The following is a 22052-nucleotide window of genomic DNA, read 5'->3' on the forward strand; positions in this document are numbered from 1 at the left end:
ACATACTTGAAAGTTGCCGGCTTCCTCTGCCTGCCCAAGTCTGACACCTTGCTCGTGACTGCCCAAGTGTCCCTGAGCTTCAAGAAAGCAAAGCCAGACCTCCCCTCAAAGCCTGTACGCTAGCTGCCACCCCGAACTGCTTCCTTCAGAGGTTCTCCTCCTTTTTTTTTTGCCGACCCCCTGTATTTGGCAGCAATGAGCAGTGCTGTTGGTTTAACTCTGAGGATTTGTATTTTATAAGGGACACTTAAAACAAAGCCCTGCACAACAGAGCCAACGGGAGGGCAGGCGTGGTATCTCCTCAGTAAAGCTCAGACGGGCATCAGGTTTCTGAAGGGGCCCGGTCCTCTGGGATGCGAGTGCCTCGTGTTCGTACTGGCCGCAGACATCGGCAGCGGCTCACTGACGGAGCTGCTGGCAGAAGTTGCAAAATAGGTGAAGAGCAGCATTTCCCCAGAACCGTCTTCTTGTTTCCCCTGGATCAGTTCAAACGCACTCACGCTCATCCAGATGAGCACGTCCACGGCCTAACAGCAACTTAATTTAACCTTCGTGATTACTGCTGTGAACAAGTATTTTGTGCAGCAGAGCACTCATTCTGACCAGGAAGGGGCCGACAGACTAATCTAGCCCGAAACACTTTGAACAACCCTAAAACGCCCCAGTTAAGGTTCCGAAAAGAGAGGCTGAGCAACGTTCAGCATCTACCTTCTTAGCTTACCAGGTTGTTTCTGACAGCCACAAGACTGGACAAAGCCAAGCCACGGAAAACTGTTTCAGAATAATACAGCTACAGTTTTGTCCAGCTGGAGCCCAGAGCTATTGGAATTATTTCTTGCTCCCAAAACAGCACACGTACAATAGAAAGAGATTGTTCTTGCCGTCCAGAGCGCAAGCTCTACCCGTTGCACATTTCCTTCATCCATCACCGGGACTTATCAATCTAAGAAGGACCAGCAGGAGCACCGAAGCGTCGTGCACCGCCCAGCGCGTGTGGCTTGCTGTCACTTCCCAGGACTGCAGCAGCCAAACAAAGTTCAAGAAGAGAAAGGGCCCCACTGGGCAAGTCATCTGCACGGAACAGCTCCCATAGCAGCTCGTCCCAAAATATTCCAAAGAAGAGATGCTCAGACCTCAGAGAAAAGGCTTACACTATGGGAGCAGCTAAGCACTGACCGAGACACCATGCAATTCCCCTCCTTGGACTACAGATTTTCTGAATTTGAGCAAGTTTTGAAGCCAGACCTACCTTGAGCAGAAGGTCCCTTCTGTATTATTTTTAAATGATTCTACACAGAATACTCCAACAAACTGAGAGCTGACTACAAAAGAACTCACAAAACCTAATTCAAACAAGCTTTCAAAATAGATTGGCAGAACCACATTAAAACTACTTAGGCATGTTATTCAGACCTAAAGCAGCTTAAATTTAATCTTTCCTATAAAATGAATTCAGTTCAATTTACCAGAAGCTGCTCCTTCCCGAACAAAGGGGCCACAGAGATGCTCAGTGAAACACTTGAGTCAGACTTGAGGACCGCTACGCATTCGGCTTGCCTGCACAAGGACCCCGAAGCAATTTCTATCAGGAGCGTGAGCTGCCTTCCGCAACGGCCCTCTTGAAGGCCACTTGCAGGTTTTCTAATCAGGAGCCGGCAGCAGCCTCGGCGCACCAGGCACACAGAACTTTTATCGGACAGGAGAGGGGAGAGGAAGCAGGACTCACCCCCCCCCCCACTGCTTACTTTGTGCCAGCCTCAGCCGCTGTCTGGCCCCTTTCAGACCCAGCTTAAATGGGGGCTGCCTGCTGTCAGCTTCCCAGCTCAGCACAGGCTCTGCCGGCAGCCTCCTACGAACGCGTGGGGACAGGCAGCAGTTCTGCGCCACCGACCCCACCAGCACCACACTGAATGCCTTCTTCCAGGGGCTGAGGCAAGCCTGGTGTGAGAGCACGGCGCTTGCTGGGCTGTTAGCTAGACCCTAACACTGTTCACTTTGACTCAAACGGACCAGGACAAGGCGCTGCTGTATTGCTTTTGGGTTCTGAAATGCGGTGGTCACGCAGCTATGGGCAGGTCACCGAGTTATGTGGTTCTTAAAATAAGACAACTATCCATCATGGCTGGCCTCCTAGCAGGCTGCCAGCTATAATCATATTTACATATGGTTGGAGAATGGACCTGGTCTAGCTTGGATGATACTGAACTCCAAACGCTTTTAAAAATAGCTCTAAGGGGTGAGAAAGCACTCAAAAGGCTACTCTTTTTAAAAGCAAGACCCAAAGAATTCTATGTAAAAGCAAGTATTTATAATGAGCAAAAAATCATGCTACTGCTAGGAATCTTTTTTTTTTTTTTACTGCAGCTCATCACTAAGAGCACGCCTCTGTTAAAGGATTTTGCTATATGCTCAAAGCCACAGAATCTACTTAAATTTGCCATGAAAGAAAATGTTAAGTAAAACTTACCTTGAGACAGTTTGCTGGACACAGTCAAAGCTTCCCTGAGGGTTATCTTTGCCAACATTTGACAAGTAGAAGTTAAATGTATGCACTTCATTTGGGAGATCAACTTTGGGAATTTTAACAAGCTAAAAGGAAAAAAAAAGTTTATGTAAAGACTTCAATCTACACTCCTTTGCTTGTGATTAGCTACAGTCATAAGGGTCTTCACAGGATTTACTTCTCAATGAGAAAACGCATTTCAAAAATTTCAGTATGATTTCAGTGACATCACTAAAAAGTCTGATCTGGCATAATTCTCCCTCCAAAAGCAGCACAGTCTATGTGCTGCTGTTGTAACCGTACCAGAAAAGCTACAGTCAGTCGTTTGGCACCTAATTCAGCAAGGCATACGAGCAGCAAGTAGTCCTTTCCAATTAAGTGGAATTACTGCGCACGTACTTAGCTTTAAATGCAAGTGCCTGAGCACAGCCAAACAGGCTGAAGCTCGGCTAACTCAACAGAGCGAAGCAACGTGCACGGCCCAGCTCTGTGATTTACCCAGTCCTCACGAAGCACATACAGCGTTCAGCTACAAGAAACAGCAACACATGAACTGTAAAACTTCTAAAGATATCAAAGGTGAATTTCAACTCCAACAGACACTAAAAGCTCTTTAGCTCAGTTCTAGAATATTTGCACAAATATGAAATGTAAACAGTTGTTGGTAGACTCAGTCAGATATAATAAAACCTGATTTCCTTGGCCGAGCTAATCACTTAGCACAGGATGTGACGCACTGTACCAGAGCTGAAAAATATAACTGTGAGGAATCACTAAAATGTTTATTGGCATAAGCACATTTGAAAAATGTGCTGCTTCACAAACGAAACCCTGAAGCACAAAAAAAAGACTGCCATCCAAATACTTTGTTCTGAAGGTAAAATTAGGCTGCATAACGTCTAAAAAGCTGTTCTGAAATTTGCTTGAATTTTTAATGGAATATTAAGTAAAAGTGACAAGAAAGGGTATTTAGAAGTGATATTGGACAGTCTTAAATCTTTCTCTTATCATTTTGCTTGTGAATTTGGCTAGTCTTTGTAAAAATCAATGTCATTTTGCACAAAGTACTAATATAAAACTAGAAGACTCCAATAGTATTTATATTTTAATCATTAACATCGAGAGAGTTTAGCAACAGCTCGGGGCAATTGCTGGACAAGGAGAAAGGCAATTTACCCGAACATTATTCTTTTACTTAAGCCTCAAGTAGCTGTATTCTTAAAAGAGCAATTTATGCATTTGCGATAAGAATAAAAACAGAGCAAGTTACCAGATCCATCATCATGGGTCATGCGTGCTGCCTTACCTTTCAACTATTACAAAGGTTACTACAGAGTAACCATCAGCCTGAAAAGATCAGAGGGATGCAAGTGACACTAAGATTCACCCGCATTCTCTAAAACTAACCACCACTGATTGAACGTTTCAGCTCAATGATTTTACAATATATACAGCAGGTGTGTATGCATGGAATTGACAGGACTGTAAGCAGCGGACTGAGGATTCAACCCATCAAAGAAGAGGATGTTTTGTAGCCTGATGTAGTTTGTGGAAAGACAGCAAATATCAATCTAAGGCTGCCAGTCAAGAAATACAACCACACATATTGAAGTAGATGATTGTTGCTGTGTATGCTTTCAATTAATTCTCAAAGCTTTGGGGATCTTATTTTTGTGTTGATCAGCTGAAAAAATGTATATCCATGCAATCACCGTAACAATTAATAATATCTATAACCAGAATATTTTTCTTTAAACGGCTGGATGAATTACTGTGGATATTAAGCCATAGAACAGTCAAACGTTTTGATATAATAACGTGAAGATGGAAGTTGGCCTAAGAGTACATTTAAAAACATGTTTGTTGCCCTTCCACTCCCTTCAGTGAAGCCTCATTTCTCCTAATGAAGAGAGACATTGACAAGGTATGGAGAAACATACAAATCTGCCTCCTTGCAGGCAGGAACATATCAAGCTGATCACCAAACATGTTTTACCATTTGAGCAACCTTAAATACGAATCCTGAACTTATCAAGGCTTCCTGCAGCTCCCCATCCTGCCCAGCTTTGTAAGAAAGGCACCAACGATGATGAGGGAACCAGCTGTTGACACCACTGTGACAGGTGTCTTCTCACCAGAAAGTAAAAGACCTAGAAGTTAACTTTCATCCTCACATTTTCAAGGTATGTTTTTCAAAAACTTTGCAAGAACTAGGTGATCACTCCTCAGGCATTCCCTGAGTTAAGATAAAGAGGAAGCAAGCATTGTGGGAGAACACTTCTGTGCTCGGATATTTCAAAAAATGGCAGTGCAACTAATCTGAGAATAAAAAATTGTTTCATCTTCAGTTCCAAAATTATTGAATTTGTAATGCAGCGGATACAAGGCTCTCATTTTTGTTGTTTTCCTTAAGAAGTTCTTACTAGTTACAAATAGGAGGCATTTTTAAAAAACTCAGAACAACAGTTAGTGGTGAGAGGGGCTGCTAATTCAGCTCAGTGCCGTGTTTCTTACTATTTGCAGCTGAATCCAGGAAACTGAAGGACCCAGCAGATGCTTTAGCAGCCTCTGAAAAGGACTCATTCAGAGTACCCACAAAGTCAAAAACTTTGTCCCTTAAACGAGGGAAATTACTGCAGAAAGTCTGTTGTATTTCAGATAAGCCAGTTCAATAAACTTTGAAAAAGCTCTGAGGGAAAAAAAAATGCATTTTAAGTTACATTACATGCAAATAAATCAGATAAGCCGGTTTTCCATATTATGGTTCAAAAGTGAAAGCCCAAACATCTAGGAAACAGAACAAAGTATAAGTATTGAATCTGCAGGTAATACAAAGCTGGCAGGGACAAAATACATGAGGATGGAGTCAAAGTCGTCTTGGAAAACAGGAGAGTGACTCTGAAAATGGGAGCATGCTGCCATTCAAAAGCAGCTGTGCAAGGAACCTCATTTTAGAGCAGAAACATGGGGACCAGCCAGCTGCAGGAGCAGCTCCACAGAAAACGTGCAAAGACAAAAACTGCAGGAGGAAGCGGCAGCTTGAACTGCAGCACAGTGGCCTGAGCCCTGCACCCTGGAGCTGCCTCTCTAGATCCTCTTTCCAGCTCTTCAGAGATTACTGCTGCTTCTGCAATTACTCCATTAACTTGCTGACAACTTCTAGGTTTTCAAAAATTACTGTCACCCCAAACGCTTCAGATCAAGTTTTATTGCTGTTGGCATATTTGCCATTTCCTTCTGTATCTTGCAAGACAAAATAACACTTTAAATTAGTTTGACTCATCGGTTTCTGCAAATAAGCCCCCTGTTTTGAATAAACCAGCCAGCTTTTACAATATAAATTTATACCATATAGTTCTGAAAATTTCAATAGGCTTTTTGGTTTAATCAGAATTAAGATACTGCATTCAGCTTCCGATAAGCAGAGTGGCCAAAAGTTTGTTTTTCCTATTTGAGCTATACTTGTAGAAGCAGGTCAAGGATGCTTTATTAATAAAGCACGTATTGCAACTGCATTAATCCGTGACAGAAAATAAACTTTTATTCATATCAGGAAGCTGCACTGCAAGCCAGTTTTCAGTGCTTTTATTCAGAAAAGCTGCTTTATATTTCTATTCCGCCTTCCACACATACAGAGCGTCCCAGCTTGTAGGTGGCAGGCACCACCTTGAAAGCAATTTGCTATATTCCTCCCACGGCCAAGAAGAGTATTTCTAACAGCAAACACCCACCCTGGCACAACGCATTACTCATAGCTGATCTGTGCTCTTCCCCTAGAAGGAGGTAAGTCCTTGCTGCAGACCTAGTTTATCCCTGCCAGCAGGCAGACAGATGGAGCAATGAAAGACGATGAGAAAGCCCTGAAGAGAAGCTGCATATATGCACACCTTAACCAAAGAATCACTCTGGTTGTGTCTAGACAAGGAAACAAGGTCACCTCGAAAACAGGTGCATACGAGCGCTGTTCATAACAACCTCCCCCCCTCAACTCGGGCACTAACCTAGTGAAATGAACCATGTGTCTTCCCCCGAACGCTGCCCCAGTTTCAGGCACGTTAACATGCTCGCCTGAACTGCCACGTCTGTAGTCTGTATACTTCCCAGGATACGTACCAGCATGTGAAGACAGAGCATCATTTTTCTCCTAGCAGATTCCTCATGCACCCAAGCACATTTATCCTCGTTCACACGCCTTTCCCTGTTTCACATGGGAAGCCCATTGTGCAGAACGTCTCCACAACCAGACGGTGCATCAATATAGCCACCTACCATAACACTACTCCATTTCTCCCACATGTCATTTCACATCTAACACGCATAACTCACGTCCCTGTGTCCTGGTTTTGGCTGGCATAGAGTTAATTTTCCTCCTGGTGGATGGTACGGTGCAGTGTTTTGTATTTAGGATGAGAACAATGCTGGTAACACACCGATCTTGAGCCGTTGCAGAGCAGTGCTTGCACTAAAGCCAAGGACTTCCCAGCTTCTCACACTGCCCTGCCAGCGAGGGTCTGGGGGGGACAGAGCCAGGACAGCTGCCCCCAGCTGCCAGAGGGATGTCCCATACCATGGGGCGTTGTGTGGGACAAATATATGTGAGGGCTGGCCAGGGGGCTGCTGCTGCTCGGGGTCTGGTTGGGCATTGCTTGGCTGGTGATGAGCAATTGCATTGTGCACCTCTTGTCTATTTATTCCCCCTCCCAGTTCTTTAGGAAAGAATAGACAGTTTAATAGGAAAAACTATTTTTCTTTCCTATTAAACTCTCTTCATCTCAGACCACAGATTTTACTCCGCCCCCCCCCCAGTTCTCTCCCCCATCCCACTGCAGGGGAGCAAGCAAATAGCTGCGTGGTGCTCAGCTGCCTGCCAGGTTAAACCTCAACACCCTGCACAGCCTTGAGGCACTGGCTCATTTCTGGCTGACATCCAGCTCGGGTCTGGCTTAAAATTTGCCTCAGCTGCTCTCTCATAGACTATTTATCAGTTGCGGATGTAGCTAAGACCAGCACTGGCCTATTTCAGAAGGCAACTTATGCTTTATAAATCCTTTCCTGCGTAACACCTATTCCTGCCTAAAATTCCCAGCACGCCTGTGACGCTAAGAGTTTCACCCACACGTTGCCTCTCCTGCGTGGCCAGCAGACAACACTGTGAGCATGCAGACACTGCAGGAAAACAAGAAGCTACGATCACAGAACTGCAGGGGTTGGAAGGAATCTCTGGGGATCATCAAGTCCAGCCCCCTGCTAACAGCAGGTTCCCTACAATAGGTTGGGCAGGAAAGCCCTCAGGCAGGTCTTGAGTATCTCCAGAGAAGGAGGCTCCACAACCTTTGGGCAGTCTGCTCCAGCACTCTGTCACCCTCACTGTAAATAGGTTTTACCTGTGTTTGCGTGGAACGTCCTGTGGTTTTTTTTTTGGCTATCGCCCCTTGTCCCATGGCTGCACACCACTGAAAGGAGCTTGGGCCCGTCCATTTGCTTCCCGTACTTTAGGTATTTATAAACATTGGTCAGATCCCCCTCTCAGCCTTCTCTTCTCCAGGCTGAACAGACTCAGGTCTCTCAGCCTCTCCTCGTGCAGGAGATGCTCTGGGCCCTTATGCAACTTCTGTATAGGGAGGCAAATACTTAATAGTTTTTCCCACCAGGTTTGACTGAATTTTCCTGCTCTCTCATGATCAGCTGTATGTTTCAAACCCTTCCCTTCTCGTGCTTCCATTCTGCTTTACTTCGGAGCTGTCTCCTCACACCGTTTTATCATCTGTGCCATCACCCCCATTCTTCCTGGTTAAAGAAAAAGAAGAAGAAAAAGTCTTTAATGAATGCAATGATTAACAGGCTTTGTGGAAGGTAACACATGAAAAAAGGTGGCCACAAGCCATCGCAAAAGAATTATTACCCAGTTCTGGGAACTGAGTAATTTCTTGTTTAGCCTACAGAATTTGTATTACTTCAACAGAAGCACAAAGACGTCTAAGTATTAACGTCAAACTCATCTCTCTAGGCTAACGGAGATGCGAAAAGCCTCACTGTTTTCTAGATCCTTTTCTAGATCCACACTGAAGAGACAGGAGTGGCTGCGCAGATCGTTCTTAACTGATGGCAGCTGCAGGAAATTTTCTCCTTCTGCCCCGCACTAAGTTTACATCAAGAAAATTATTTCATCTGTTTCCATACAATTCGCAGACAAATTTAATTAACTCACAGAATTTCTCTCACTCGTAGATTTTTCAAATGAGTTATGCTACTGCTTTCAAGTACTGCAGCATGGACAAGTCACAGGGGGGCATTGCACCTAACCTGAACACATCAGATGCCTTGGTTCTGTCACCAAAAGGAAAAAAAAATAAAAAAGATTGTTACTGGTGCCTGAACCTCCAGTGCTGATGTGATCTCTTAGGATATTCATATGAGGAAAGACTTTAACACTGTTCGTGCCCATTTAGTGCAGTAAGGTGTGCTCTTACAATGATGAGAAGCCAGATAAATGCGCTGCCACCGAGAAGCACAGCCCCACCACCACACATTCCCCCTGCCTCCCTTGGGAGGGCCCTGGTACCGTGCCTGTGCCAGTCCTGCACGGATGCAGAGACACAGCCCTGCAGAAACCTACAGACAGGTCAAAACAAAGAAGTTTTCTTCTAGGCTAGCTTTATGAGCCACCCCGCTGCAGCAACAGAACTCGCAGAAGGGCCTTCCTTTCCTAGAGCAGTAGCTACAACATAAAACAACTGCTGCATCAGAGGGCAAAGAGAAGTGCTGCTAAGTGCATAAAACAGTAAGACCAAACCTATTCATCTCTACACAGTGGGAGTTATCAAGATGCCAGCTTGGATATGCTAGAGGAAATTCCACTAAGGAAGATCTGAGTTGGTACAGGGCTCTCTAGAAATGAAAACAAAACAACACCCCTCACGCTTTCAGCACAGGACAGAGAAAACAAAAGTGGAAGAACAGGCATTCTGTAGAGGTTTATTCCCAACATTGTTACGATAAAATCTCAAATTTCAGCAGCGTAAAGTGATGAGGCTTTCTTGATGCAAGCAGTTTGGAAGCAAAAAGGGAGGTAAAGAGCACTTTTAAGTCTTCTGAAAATAAAAATAAGCTTCCGTGTCCAAGAGACAAAAATCATGAATCAAAGCCAGCTCTGACAATCTCAACCCAATCGTCTGCGTGACCTGAAAAAAGCCATGCAGACGGCTGTCACCAGAAGGGCACTCTGTGGCACGCAGCGGACACCCTGTTTCCATCCCCTTCCTTTACCCCACTGCTGGAGCTCAAAGCCCACATCTGCAAAACCTCACGCATCCCCACACTGGTCTCAAGTGTACCTGGGGGGGGTTTGTGTGCCCCAACCCGGCCCCCACTGTCATCGCCTACCAGGCTTGAGCACTCAACACCAGTGTCAAGAGCTCTTGACCCTCTGCCGCCTACCTTAAAAAATTATTTTAAAATATCTGTTTCCCAAATTGGCTTGCAACTTCGTGCCATTCAATGGGTTTAGTAATAGAGGACATCCACTAGAACAACTCATACCCTTGACTTTAATCCCTTCCTCTTCATAATTGATTTCTGGATCTATCATTATCCTCTCTCGCTCCGAGACATCATCCTCATTGGCTCTCTAATGTAAGAGCAGTTTTCAGAATTTTCTCTGAACACTCCTGCGCAGGCTCCCTCTTTCCAAAAAGGGCTGCAAATTTTTTTGGCTCATAGCTTTTCTTAATTTCAGTCCTCTTCTGCATCATTCCTGACAATGCTGCGCACTTGAGAGTACCATGAATTCCGGGCAGGCTTATTGTGCTCTCCAAGCCTGACTCATTTCATCTCATTTGCTCCTGAATACATCTACCCACTCTCTCCCTCTTGTTCTCCCACAGCCGGCATCAGGTCATACTGGTTGAGGGCATTCGCAGCGCCTCTATTTTTGGATGCTGCTGCTCAGCAGATGTTCCTTCTCAAAACCATCCCAACCCGATCACTCTGACCAGCTCTGCTCCCCCAAGTCATCGCCTACTTTCACGGCGACGTTTTGCAGCCCACTCCTTAGCTGCCCACCCAGCCGAAAGTTACTCACAGCTCTCCCTGACTGACACTTTGTTTGCTGGGGAGGCGACACACGCAGTGATGCACTTCTGTTCAGCAGGGATGCTCTTCCAGACTGTAACAATTCCTGTTTTACAAATCCCGCACGGGATGGATTTTGCTATGGCATCGTCTGGCTCTTGACTACAGCAGCTTTTGCCCAGGTGTCGCTGCCCCACACTGACAACATCGCTCGTTCAATTTGTGTTAATACAGGTGTCCAGCCTGAACCTCCAAGGAGACGAAGGCATTCCAGAAACCTGCTTGACAATGCTGAAGCCTCAAAAAATCCTCCTAAACATGAAAACTATTTTAGCATTGACTTCTATTGCTTTCGTTTTAATATTCAGAATCCTTCTTTTTGCCAAATGCTGTGTCCTTCAAGGACCAAACCTCATCCTCCTCCTTTGTTAGAGCCAGGCTAGAGAACACCCCTGATCAATGCCCCTTTCTAAAGGGAGATTAAGATGCCTAAGCCTCTCTCAAATAACATAATTAGGCATGGCTGCCTTGCAAACAAATTTAAGCGTCTTACTACATAAAATTTGTAAAAACACTCCATTTGAAATGCATTTCACCAGTTACACTGATCTGTAGACAATGGAGTAACCTACAGGGAGAAAACTTCCTTCTAGTTTCAGCCTCGTCTCCTCCCTTCCTTCCCAACAGTGCCTGCAGTCTGCCTGGACAGGTCTCGGCGCTACAGACAGTGCCGTTTTCACCCAGACAGACCATGACATCAACGGGCTACAGGACAATTCTCCTCCGACGGGGACTGCAAACCACCGCGGGCTCCTGGCAGTGTGCTGCAGCTGCGGAACGGCACGCTTCAGCTCTGTGACCTTTCTGTGCTGTTGACAGGGGTGCCTACAGCCCTTCCTCCCCTCTGACAGCCGTGCATCTCTTCCCAGAAGGATCCACGCAGTGCAAGAGGAGGCAGCTCCGCAGGAAAGAGCAGTGACGAGCACTCACTGACACATTTTGGGCTTTCTTGGCCAGGGCAAGGTGGACAAGCAGCATGAAGGGGGATAACACACAGTAATTACAGTTGGAGAGAGGACCAGAAGTTTGCACAGGACCAAACACCAAGGCAGGTAACTACCGTCCCCAGACTAGGGCCAGAGGACACGTTTCAGGGAAAAACAAGCAAGTAAGGATACCACCACGCTGACTCATCTGTAAGGACACCACAGAAGTAATACACTGTAAAAACATGTGAAAGAGCAGGCATTTTATATTGTTTTTAGAAACGTGTTTTTATGGAAAAGAATAAACCACAATTCCTGCAACATACGGAAGAGTATAAAAGATTCATTTTAAACTGCAATGGGTAGTTGAAACTAAACAGGTCTAGGATACCATTTGGTAAATTTATAGCAGACACTGCACAGCTGTTTTGTTTCCAACTTAAATTTCCAAGAAGGTGACGAAAACAGCAGTATTTTTGCTGAATGTTATACTAACCCTGTTCTGCGTCTGGCTGCCTGTAGCTTCCCCCAAAAATGCTTCCCTCTCTTCCCACCCCAAAGTTTAGCACTGTTGTTTCCACGCACGGTCCCGCTCCCACCAAAACAAAGGCTCTTGCACAGCTAGAGGTTGGTTCATTAACTGGATGCATCGGTCCCAAAAAGTTGTACCCCGGACGTTCTCAGACACCTAGCTGGTGCCTCTTGCTCGCTGTAAAACACAACAAGCAGACTGGGAGCTGAGCAGCACTTCATCATTTAGATGGAAAGGAGTGCTTTGGTTTAGTTAGCTGATACCATAGCAAGAGTATTTCCCTTAATATTAAGTCTTCTGGAAACCATCAGAGTGGCAGTGATAGATACGAAATAAAGTCTCATTTGACAAAAACACTGAAAGCGTTAGTCTAGAAAGATATATGAATGAACACAATCAGGTCTTTTCAAACAAAGGCATTAATTTCTCAAGAGCCACTAATGCTATAAGCTAAAGGACTGAGCTCCACAGAAAAAAAAATAATTTTTCTCTGCAGAGCATATGAAGCAGTTGATCCAGTTACGAGCCAACTTCAGCATACTGCTCAGCTCCCCAAACCGGACAACTGGTTTTGTAAACTCCGTGGGAAAGGACAAGCATCACCGTGCCTACCCCTCAGCAGACAGAAGCTGAAGCACACGTGCTGAAGGCACGTGCACCACTGCAAGAAACTGGGCAAGCTGTCAGTTTTTTGTACAGTGTGCTTGCCACAAATTTTGTGTCTAAGAGGCAAATTAGCACGTTACAAGACATGGCAGAGAAAGTTAAAAATGCAGGAGTGAAACCACATGAGGAAGGCATGCCTGTTTAAAGCTTAATGTGGACTGTATACTGGACTAGAAACAGCAGAGTTGTATTTTCTTTTGTTTTTAAACTTATAACTACTGCATTACAGTGAAAAGTCAGTTGGCAATACTGGAATTCCCCAGGGATACTGCACATAGAACAACATAGCTTCTAGGTTACCCAGACGGACAACATGTAAACCAAAACGTTTAATTACAAAGTATTTCCTGAAAGCTAATCTCTGCCGTGAGAATGACCCACGTCTTGCCTTCCCCCCTGCATTCTCCACTTAACTCAGAGCACCACACATTATGGTCCAGACGGTTCAGGGGTGAGATGCTCCAGGAGGAAAGTTCTCCTCCCCTGGGGCTGATTTGTGCCCTGGTGTGTTCATTTCAACACTCGTGTATATTTCATCAATGACAGAGTCTTAGCTCGGTGCAAACTGTACGAACACTGTTTCAGTGGTTATTGTACTAAAAGTGTCTAGGGGCGAATTACACAGCATGCACAGGTGATTTATTATTGTTTCAAATGCACACCGTCTTACTGTGTCCACAGATTTTCTAGGGCACCTCTGAGACTGCCAATACACAGCCAGTGCTTTTCAGACGCCCTCAGGGCAACACCACCTTACAACAGAAAAAAGCTAAGCTTGCTCTGGCAGAAATCCGAGCTCCCTGTTAGAACATACGCACAACCTAAAAGCTCCTACCTCACCCCTTCTAACCTAAGGCTCCTGTCCAAGCCCCAGCTTCTCAACTCCTTCACCTAACACGGTTCCAGACCACCCCAAGCCAGAGCGCTCCTTGTTTCTCCACTTCAGCCCTTCCCATTACCCATGGAAGAAGGCAAGTAGGATGCCTGCAACTAGAGATGAAGCACTTCAGAAAACAGATTTTTAGGACAAATCCAGCATTGTATCCTGGATCTGTGCAGTTGCTGATTTCCACAAAGGTCCAAGGTGACGCTGTGTGGTGTATGGGCACTGAGGATCATGCCCTAGGAAGGAAAGGCCTCTCAGGGTGGCCTGGCCTGCAACTCCGCAACTTCTGGAAGCACTCAAAATATACAGGAAAAGGAGTCTCATCATCTCCATTAACAAATTTAAAATACTGCCCCTACTTCAGATACTTAAGAGCTAAGAACGTCCTGGAGTAAGTTCCTTAGCTTGCATTTCCCTGATTAGGTGTAGATTTGAGAAGCACCATAGGAGATTTTTGCTTCTGTAGCACACAGCGAAGTCCTGTCAGACGTTTCCATCTTCAGAAGTGTTTTTTCACTGTTAGACGTTTGGTAACTGATAAAGCAATTGTTTTGTAGTGACTTAAACCCAGGCTGATAGGCTACCAAGTTACAGACAGCTGTGTTGCCTCTCTCCTGAAAGAGGATTCAGGGAGCTGGGGCAACTACAGCGTTCTGTGGACCATGGATTTTTGTTAAACATGTACATGAGTTCATATGTACACGTGCAACCATGGAGGTGGACAGAAGAACAGGTTTTTCTGTTTCTGACTGACCCCACAGCATTCTACGCTCTTGGGTGGCTGGCAGTGTCCTCCCCTCCTGTTTTCTACCTGGCAGAAGCACGAGGAGAAGTGGGAAGAGAGTAGGACATGGAGAGCCTCCATCCCTCCCTGGCCCAGACCTACAGCAGACAGCGGAGGGATGCAGCATCACCACACTGCAGCAGGAGCTGAGAAAAAAACAAGGAAGGAAAACACAGGAGCATTAATCCCTGCAGCCCCAGTTTCCTGGCAAAGGAGCGTGGGCACCCCTATAACACCCCAGCCCAGACCCCATGTGCTCACACTGCTGGCACAGGTTGTCAGCATCAGTTAACAAACCATACGGACATCCTATACGTAACTCCAGCATCCCCTCCTGCTTTCAGTGCTGTCCTGGGCTTCCGCAATGCTTTGCTGCTCTGACATATAGCAGAATATGGAGTGCTGCTGTGGGGATGTATGTACATCACATATGGTGGTGATGCAGGTGCCCAGTGCACCACAACAGCAACAACAACAACCACCAGATCTTCACAGATGAGAAACAAGGTCTCCTCCAGCCTAGTAGTATCTAAAACTGCATACAGGGTTCCTGTAAGGCTGTTACTAAAGAACATGGGAGAAATAAGGACATGAACTTTTGCAGAGAAAGAGAGAATGCAGGCTAGATAAAGTACACTGGTACCACTCTCTAAACTTTGTGCCAATAGTTAGGTTAATTATTTATAACCCCAGAACTTTTTTTTGAACTAAGCAAAACCGTAACTTTCTCCAGGTTTTGTAAACAAGAACAAAACGCACTCTGCCGAACAGTTACGTGGTCACACACAGGAACACAGGAAAAAATGCAGTGGAGTGCCAAAGGGGATGGTGCTGCATTTCTCTCTACTGCCTCCCTGCTTGTGAGCAATGGTTGATGAGATGCTCGACATGAGCCAGCATGTCCTGGACCAGGACTGTAGTTTCAAATACTTTGAGCAGGATTACTATTTTACACCAGAATAAAGGCTTTATCCATCCTTCTCTCATCCCTTCCTTGGTGTATCCACACAAGCACTGCACGTGTAGATAGAAAACTGAATCAATTACATGATATGAAGTAAGGTCAAGAGGCACAATCCATGTCGGTCTTTCACAATGAGTCTTTCACAACCCCTTGAAGTTCAAATATTAAACCTAATATCTTAAGATACTCACAGATCACAACCTACATTTAATTTTATATTCAGCTTTAGCTCTCCAATTTGCACTTGCTGACTGCTTAACAGGACATGTGCCCTTTAGGCCACATTTCCTCATTCTTTTTCCTTCAACTCTATCAACAGGCTTGAAATATTGCACTTTATATTAGTTTCAAAAAAAGGTACAAGAACCATCAATAGTCCATGTTATTAAAAACAACCCTCTCACCCCCAAAAATTGTACATCTGCTTTATACCTTGAAACCAAACACTCCAAGTCAGTTTTGCAGTATTACACCTACACTGCTTAGTTGATGACTTACAAGTTACACCCTTTCCTTTCAAATTTAGGCTAGCAGGTGATAAAAGACAAAAAAAAATAGGTATACCAACAGCATGACTCTTTTCCACTTTTAACTAAAATTGTTCAGTAAATAAAATGAAGCGTGGTGTTAAACGTATCTTGAAAATACCTTTAGAATGCTTTATTTTAAGTAACTAATAGTAGATAAGTCTATGCTGGATTTGTTTTCCTGATATAACAGAAGTACAAAATACTCACCCCTTGGAGTCCTTGAAACTGAATTGAAGGTTGAGAAGAGATAAGATCCTGCAAGAAAGAGAAAACAAGTAAAATGTAAGCAAAGCGCAAGTCTCTCTGCACCTGCAGAATGTATTTTTCTGCACAAAGAATAAACAGTGGATCCGTTGACAACCAGCCTCCTCCTCAGCGGCCATACCACGTCTCCGTGCCTCCACACATGCAAGTCCAGGGCTCCTGCCAGTGGTCTTCCACGTGGCACCAAGAAGCTTTAGAGCAGATGTTTTATCACGCTCGACAAGGATGCCTGGTTATCATGGGGTGGAGGGGTGGGCAAGAAAACTAATGCTCTGAATTGTTGAGTAGTATTGCTGATACTGATAGAACTTTCCCCCATGTATGAAAACAGTTTCAAAAGGAGTGCTTTTTCCCCCCCTCCCAAACTCTGCCTTCACATTCTGGTCGCTTACAGTTTTGGATGTGCTTAGTTTCTGAAGAGCCTGTTTGATGACACCATTTTTACATGTTCTTGAGTGCTGGGCACCCTTTGGTGCTTTTCCACTCTTCAGCTCAGCTAATGAGGTAGATTTCATTTCAGAGATTAGAAGAGATTGAACATAACCAAGCCAAGTAATTTAGGTCTCCCCCACACAATCCTCATTCCTTCAGCAAGGAATCTACCAAGAGACATATGCAACAGGGCCAAAAATAATAGTAGCCACCTCTCACTTGTCTCTATAATTTCACCTCAGTAAGTGCAGCCTGCCCCTGAACAGGATGCAAGGATGGAAGCATCCTGCACCACAGTCCATGAGGACTTGCAGATGTTTTGGGGCAGGGGGCCAAGGAGACTGCTAGCTGAAAACAACTTTTCTTTGTCACAGGCTAGGTTCTGGCCAGATCTATTCCTTGACATAGCTCACCGCACAACAGCGAAAACACCACTGCCAGCAGGAGCACGCCGATAAGAATATCCCATTTTAGCAGCAGTGCTGACTGTGCTCAGCTTTACTGAATCCTGAAATTACGCTGCTGGACAGAACAACATATGGCTTCTGTGCTGACTGGCTCGACTTACCAGGCTTTGTCCATAGGATTTTACAGTGAGATAGTCAGCCTCCTGCAAGCGCTTACACTGAAAGAGCTGCACCAAAGGATGAAATTCTCATTAATAAACATTTTGCTCCAGAAAAGCAAGTGCTTATAGACTGCAAATTGAGGTGCCATTCAGGACCACAAAGCTGTGTCAGCAGACGACACAGCTCGGCATCACTGGAAAAGCAAGCTAGGCCCAGCTCCCGTCCCCTCCTGCTTCCAAGCCACAGGTTCCTCCTCCCTCCCTTGCACTCGTCTCACTTCTCACAATAAAATTCACCGCGCTCATCCAGCAGCAGATTCCCGAGTTTGGTGACGAACTGAACCTGCTCGTGCCAGGTGACAGCAGAGGCAGGAGTCAGGCGTGCGCAGCGAAGAGCTGGGCACCACCCTGCCAGCAGCGACAAGCCAACACGGGCACAGGCCACCTCATAACTTCACCCCCAGCTCTTTAACAACGTCTGTGCTTACTGTTCGTGACAGGAGGCTTACACAGCACCTCAAGTTGCATAACAGCCCGCAACACATACAAACTTAAGCCTTTAAATGGCTTGCTAAGAACTAGTTTGCTCTACAGATCTTCCAGCTCAAAGCTGGAAAGCGCCAGAAGCCAGACAAGTCGAATTGTGAATGGATCTGCTTGTCCAGCACGCACAAATAAACTGATTTAAAAAAATGCAATGGGGGTACATATATGAAGTCTGACACTGCTATAAATCCTGACTTATGTCCCAGGCGTCAGCTTTCCGGAAGGAAATTGTGTTCCACACAGAAAGTGACGTATGAGAGCAGTTCCCCACACGCTGAGTCAGACATGGCAATGCAGTGGTCACGCAGGCGAACGCAGCAGACGTCACCTTCTTACACAGGCTCGCAGAGCTCGACATCAGCTAGTTTCTGATCCAGGGAAAGTGCGCTGGCTCAGCCAGCAACCTGCTCTACTTCAGTGAGAGAAAATGCCACCGAGAAATCTAAATTTAGCAGAGTATCAGAAGGCTCTCACGTCCTCACTGGCACGTTATCTGGAGCACCAGACTACCCTGGTGGGGAGCAGGGAACGAGATGGCCTTGCAGCCAAACCTCCTGCTGCCGACGAGCCTGACGCTTGAACAAACATCTCGGCACAGGCCCCACAGTGAGCTCACACCAGGCACAGCTGCAGGACCAGACAAATGGCTTTTCTACTTCTCATCTCTTGCCAAGTCATCATTCACTTTATTTCATGTCCTGTACCCCAAAGTTACTCAGTCTTCTCTGTGTTTCCGCAAGGAATGCAAGTTGTTGGAGAAAGCACAGCAGCATGCTCTCTGTATGGAGCACAGGGGCCCTGCCTCTTTCCTGTGCCATCCACCTCGTACTTCCTCACACCCACCTACATTAGAGGGCACATCCCCAATTACTACTTTTTAAATCCGTTTATGCACTTGCTGTCCATGAATTTGCCTAATCTCTTTACGAACCTGCTGACACTGTCTGCCTCCGGTCTCCTCTGACAGCAAGGCCGAGAAGTTCACCATCCTCCAGGTGAACGGACTCACTGGCTTTAATTTTATCTACCAGTTTCATCAACTGCCCTCTTGTTCTGGCACTGCGTGATACGGGCGTTATCAGCTCTACCTTCACATTACCTACCATTTCTCAAGCTTCAGCCCCTTATCTTTCGCTCCAAAATGAAGCCCCAGCCTTTCTGGACTCTCAGGAGGGCGTAGGCCACTGCTACACTCCCTTGATCACTCCAGAGGAAGAGCAGGGGCCAGCTCTCCTCCCTCACATCCTTTTGCAAACGCACAGATCAAATTCTTACAGGGGACCTGAAACATGGGTGCCCAAGAGCTTTAAACAGCAGCTCAGGGACACCTCTGCACCGCTCTATATGCCCTCCCAGACAACGCCCAACGTTTTGCTGGGTTTCCTGGCTGCTAATGCACTCTGATTTCAGAGGACTGAAAAGGACAACTCCAAGATCTCCTTCTGTAGTTGCAGCTGCCCATTTTAAGCCTAATGCCATGCACAGTTTACTCTCTCTCTTCATTAGTTAGGGGGAAATCATATGGCACCATTTTTTATTTTATTTTTTTTTGCCACCAGTGAAGAATAACGACATCTTTCTGGAGCTCCCCACCATCAGTTTCTCCTCCTGCTCCCTGCCCATGAAATCAGCACACCTCTATTTGGCCAGTCCAACTCAAATGTCTCAGAGTGTAGTCCTAGAAACCTCATGGTCCTGAGTCCAGGGGGCAGGCCCAGAATCCCACCACAGTCATCAAAGCAAGCGATCCTGGAGAAGCAGTCAGTACCCAAAACAGCTGAAGCGATGTGCACATTGCCTCACTGAAGCAGTAATAATCAAACGTCAGCTCAGTTAAAAAACGAGCTACAGCTGCAGGCACATTCCACTACTTCCATCTGAAAAAAATTAAGATAAATTCTCCTACAAAGAACTGGTTAAAAAAAATACCTAGAGCTGCTTCAATCAGATCATAAATCTCTAAATGGGGGGGGGGGGGAAATTTGGGAGCTACCCATCTTATTTTCTCCAGGTTTGCAGTTTTGCTTAATAGTTTTTGGGCAGGGACTATGTCTGCTTGCAAGACACAAGATCTGCGCACACATATGGTGCTTGGCAAATAACTCGGATATTTATACGGCACCACCCTTGTATACAAGGTTAATTATCTAGTGTTTTTCAGGCATGTTGACTTACAGTGAACAGAAGATGCATTTATATCAACACATTAGAGATTGTGATGTGCAATAGCTTTGTATACATTTTTACGATTTTAAAAGAGCTACCATGCAGAAAGGCTAGGACATGATATAGTTGCAGGATGACAGTGTCAGCCTAAGGATTTTTCCTTCTCCCCTCCACAATCCTTCAGCAGCTTTTCTCTCCTGCCTCAGGGCTTACAACTGCTCACTGAGCCTGTAAAAATTTAGTTGTTAATTCACAGCATGGCTATACGTCAGCATATCTTAGACTGAGGAATAAGAAGTCTCCTCACAAGAGAAGAAAAGGTATTTGGACAGAAGAGACTACAGGGCCTGAAAAAGTCTATTATACTATTACACTGTTTCACTGCCACTGAGGATTATTCCTTACCTACACATTCCAGCTATCAGAGCTGTCACGTCATACTTCCCGATTACTACAAGGATTGAGGAACTGAAGTAGCCAGCTAGGCTTCCTTTTCATGAAGTTAAGAGAGCTAACTCTCATCTCCAAGCGTTTAATATATTGAAACAATCATGCTGTGAGTTGGCAAAGCCATTTTAATGCATGGATATGGATATGCAGCCTTAACTTAGACTCCTTTGGCATACCCACCCTGATTACTCTTAAATTTACATGGTGAGATTATGTGTTTTTTTGTTGTTGTTGTTGTTTGCTTTAAATACACATCTTCACATGACCTGGACAGTATTTAGTAGGCAGAAGAACGTAAAACGCTGACGAAAGCTAACATATGACATAATAACATACAGTAAGGACTTGGTTACTACAAAAAAACAGAGACACAGCACCCATAGTCGTATCAAGAGTACTTCTCAAGTACCAGTGCATTTATCCTCGTATTTGCCATAGGGGGCTGTTGTTTTATTAACACTAACACACAGGAAAGATTACAGTCAGCATTATACGGTAGTTCAGCATGTCAAATGTGAAAAATCCTGGTTCAGATTCAACTGACACCGATAGCTCCTGGCTCCTTTCACAGCAACAGACCAGCTTACAGTACACACCAGCCTGAGCAGAGCCTGCTGCCCGAGCCAGCGCTTCCACTGCCCGGTGCTGCAACCAGAACCGCGCTGGGGCAAGGCGAGCAGAAGGAGCCTGCAGATTTGCAGGGGGAACGAACCGCCCTGGTTTCAGCAGGAGAGAGATTCCTCAGCTCAGCACCTCTCCTGGGGGCTCATGGCCAGTGCAGCACCCCCAGGGTTAGGCAGGAGCAGCCCCAGCACAAGTAAAGCAGTGCATGTACTGGCTCACAAAATGGAACTGCCCTTCCTAGGGAAGCTGGCAAACAGATCCAATTAGTTGTCTTGGAAAATAAAGTTGTATTCTAGCTACGTGGCCATCTACTGCTGCACAGCTCATGGCTCCTGAAACAGGAAGGTTTCCTTCCTCTTCCCTGCTTTCTCTTCCCAGGAATCTGTTCCCTCCAGCACCTGTGGATCTCTTCCATAAACTCAGCTCACTAACCCAGAACAAGACACTCTGGGAAAAAAAAAAAGTTAAACGGGTAGTTTTTCCGAATGAAAAGAAACGAATTTGGATATTTTTTTTCCCTCGTTTCAGGGGCCACGAAAGCTCAGATCAGCTAAAGTCATCTCAATTTCACTGCAGATATTCAGCTCCACTTTGTCTTCACCGAGTATACGCACAGGGTGCCAGCAAGGCGCTAGCCTTAAATCAACTCTATAGCAGGAACAATCTCGTTCGTTCAGACAGCATTTAACTGCCCTAAGTTTTTCCTGCAGTCCCATGTCTCATCAACCACAATCTTCTGACACCTGGAACAGGATATACATCCTAGTCACCTTCATACCAGATCTCTGATTTATCCAGAGCAGTCTGTCCTGTGCATTAGACACATGGATTGTGTAGGGAGATAGCGCAGCAACAGGAATGGAAGGGGGAAAAAAATTCATTTCTTTTATCTGAGAGTAGATGCGCAGGTTTGGCTACAGCACTGCTCACGCTCGGCACAGCAGCTGCCCCTCTACCCAGGTCGGTTTCCCACTGACGACACGAGTCCTTGCACCAACACCGCGAATCCTGCGCAGGAAGGGGAGCCAAGCAAAGGACAAGGACAGCAAGAAGGGCTTCTGGTTTTCTTTAGCAGCAGAGC

General features: G+C 45.5%; 1 protein-coding gene across 3 annotated transcripts in view; it reads right to left on the reverse strand.

The window, feature by feature from the left end:
• Positions 1 to 22052, reverse strand: part of ELL2 (elongation factor for RNA polymerase II 2) — a 43635-nt gene that overhangs the window by 17216 nt on the left and 4367 nt on the right. For 2 of the 3 annotated variants that reach the window (XM_080572959.1, XM_080572958.1), the window contains exons 2-3: positions 16129 to 16176; positions 2468 to 2589 (exon numbers count right to left, since the gene is read on the reverse strand). In XM_080572959.1, coding sequence (XP_080429085.1) covers positions 2468 to 2589; positions 16129 to 16176 — 170 coding nt within the window. Of the gene's footprint in view, positions 1 to 2467; positions 2590 to 16128; positions 16177 to 22052 lie in introns of those variants that run through there. The other variant, XM_080572960.1, reaches the window with a different exon arrangement.

Source organism: Anser brachyrhynchus, assembly GCF_964034855.1.
Source record: "Anser brachyrhynchus genome assembly, chromosome: Z".
NCBI lineage: Eukaryota > Metazoa > Chordata > Aves > Anseriformes > Anatidae > Anser > Anser brachyrhynchus.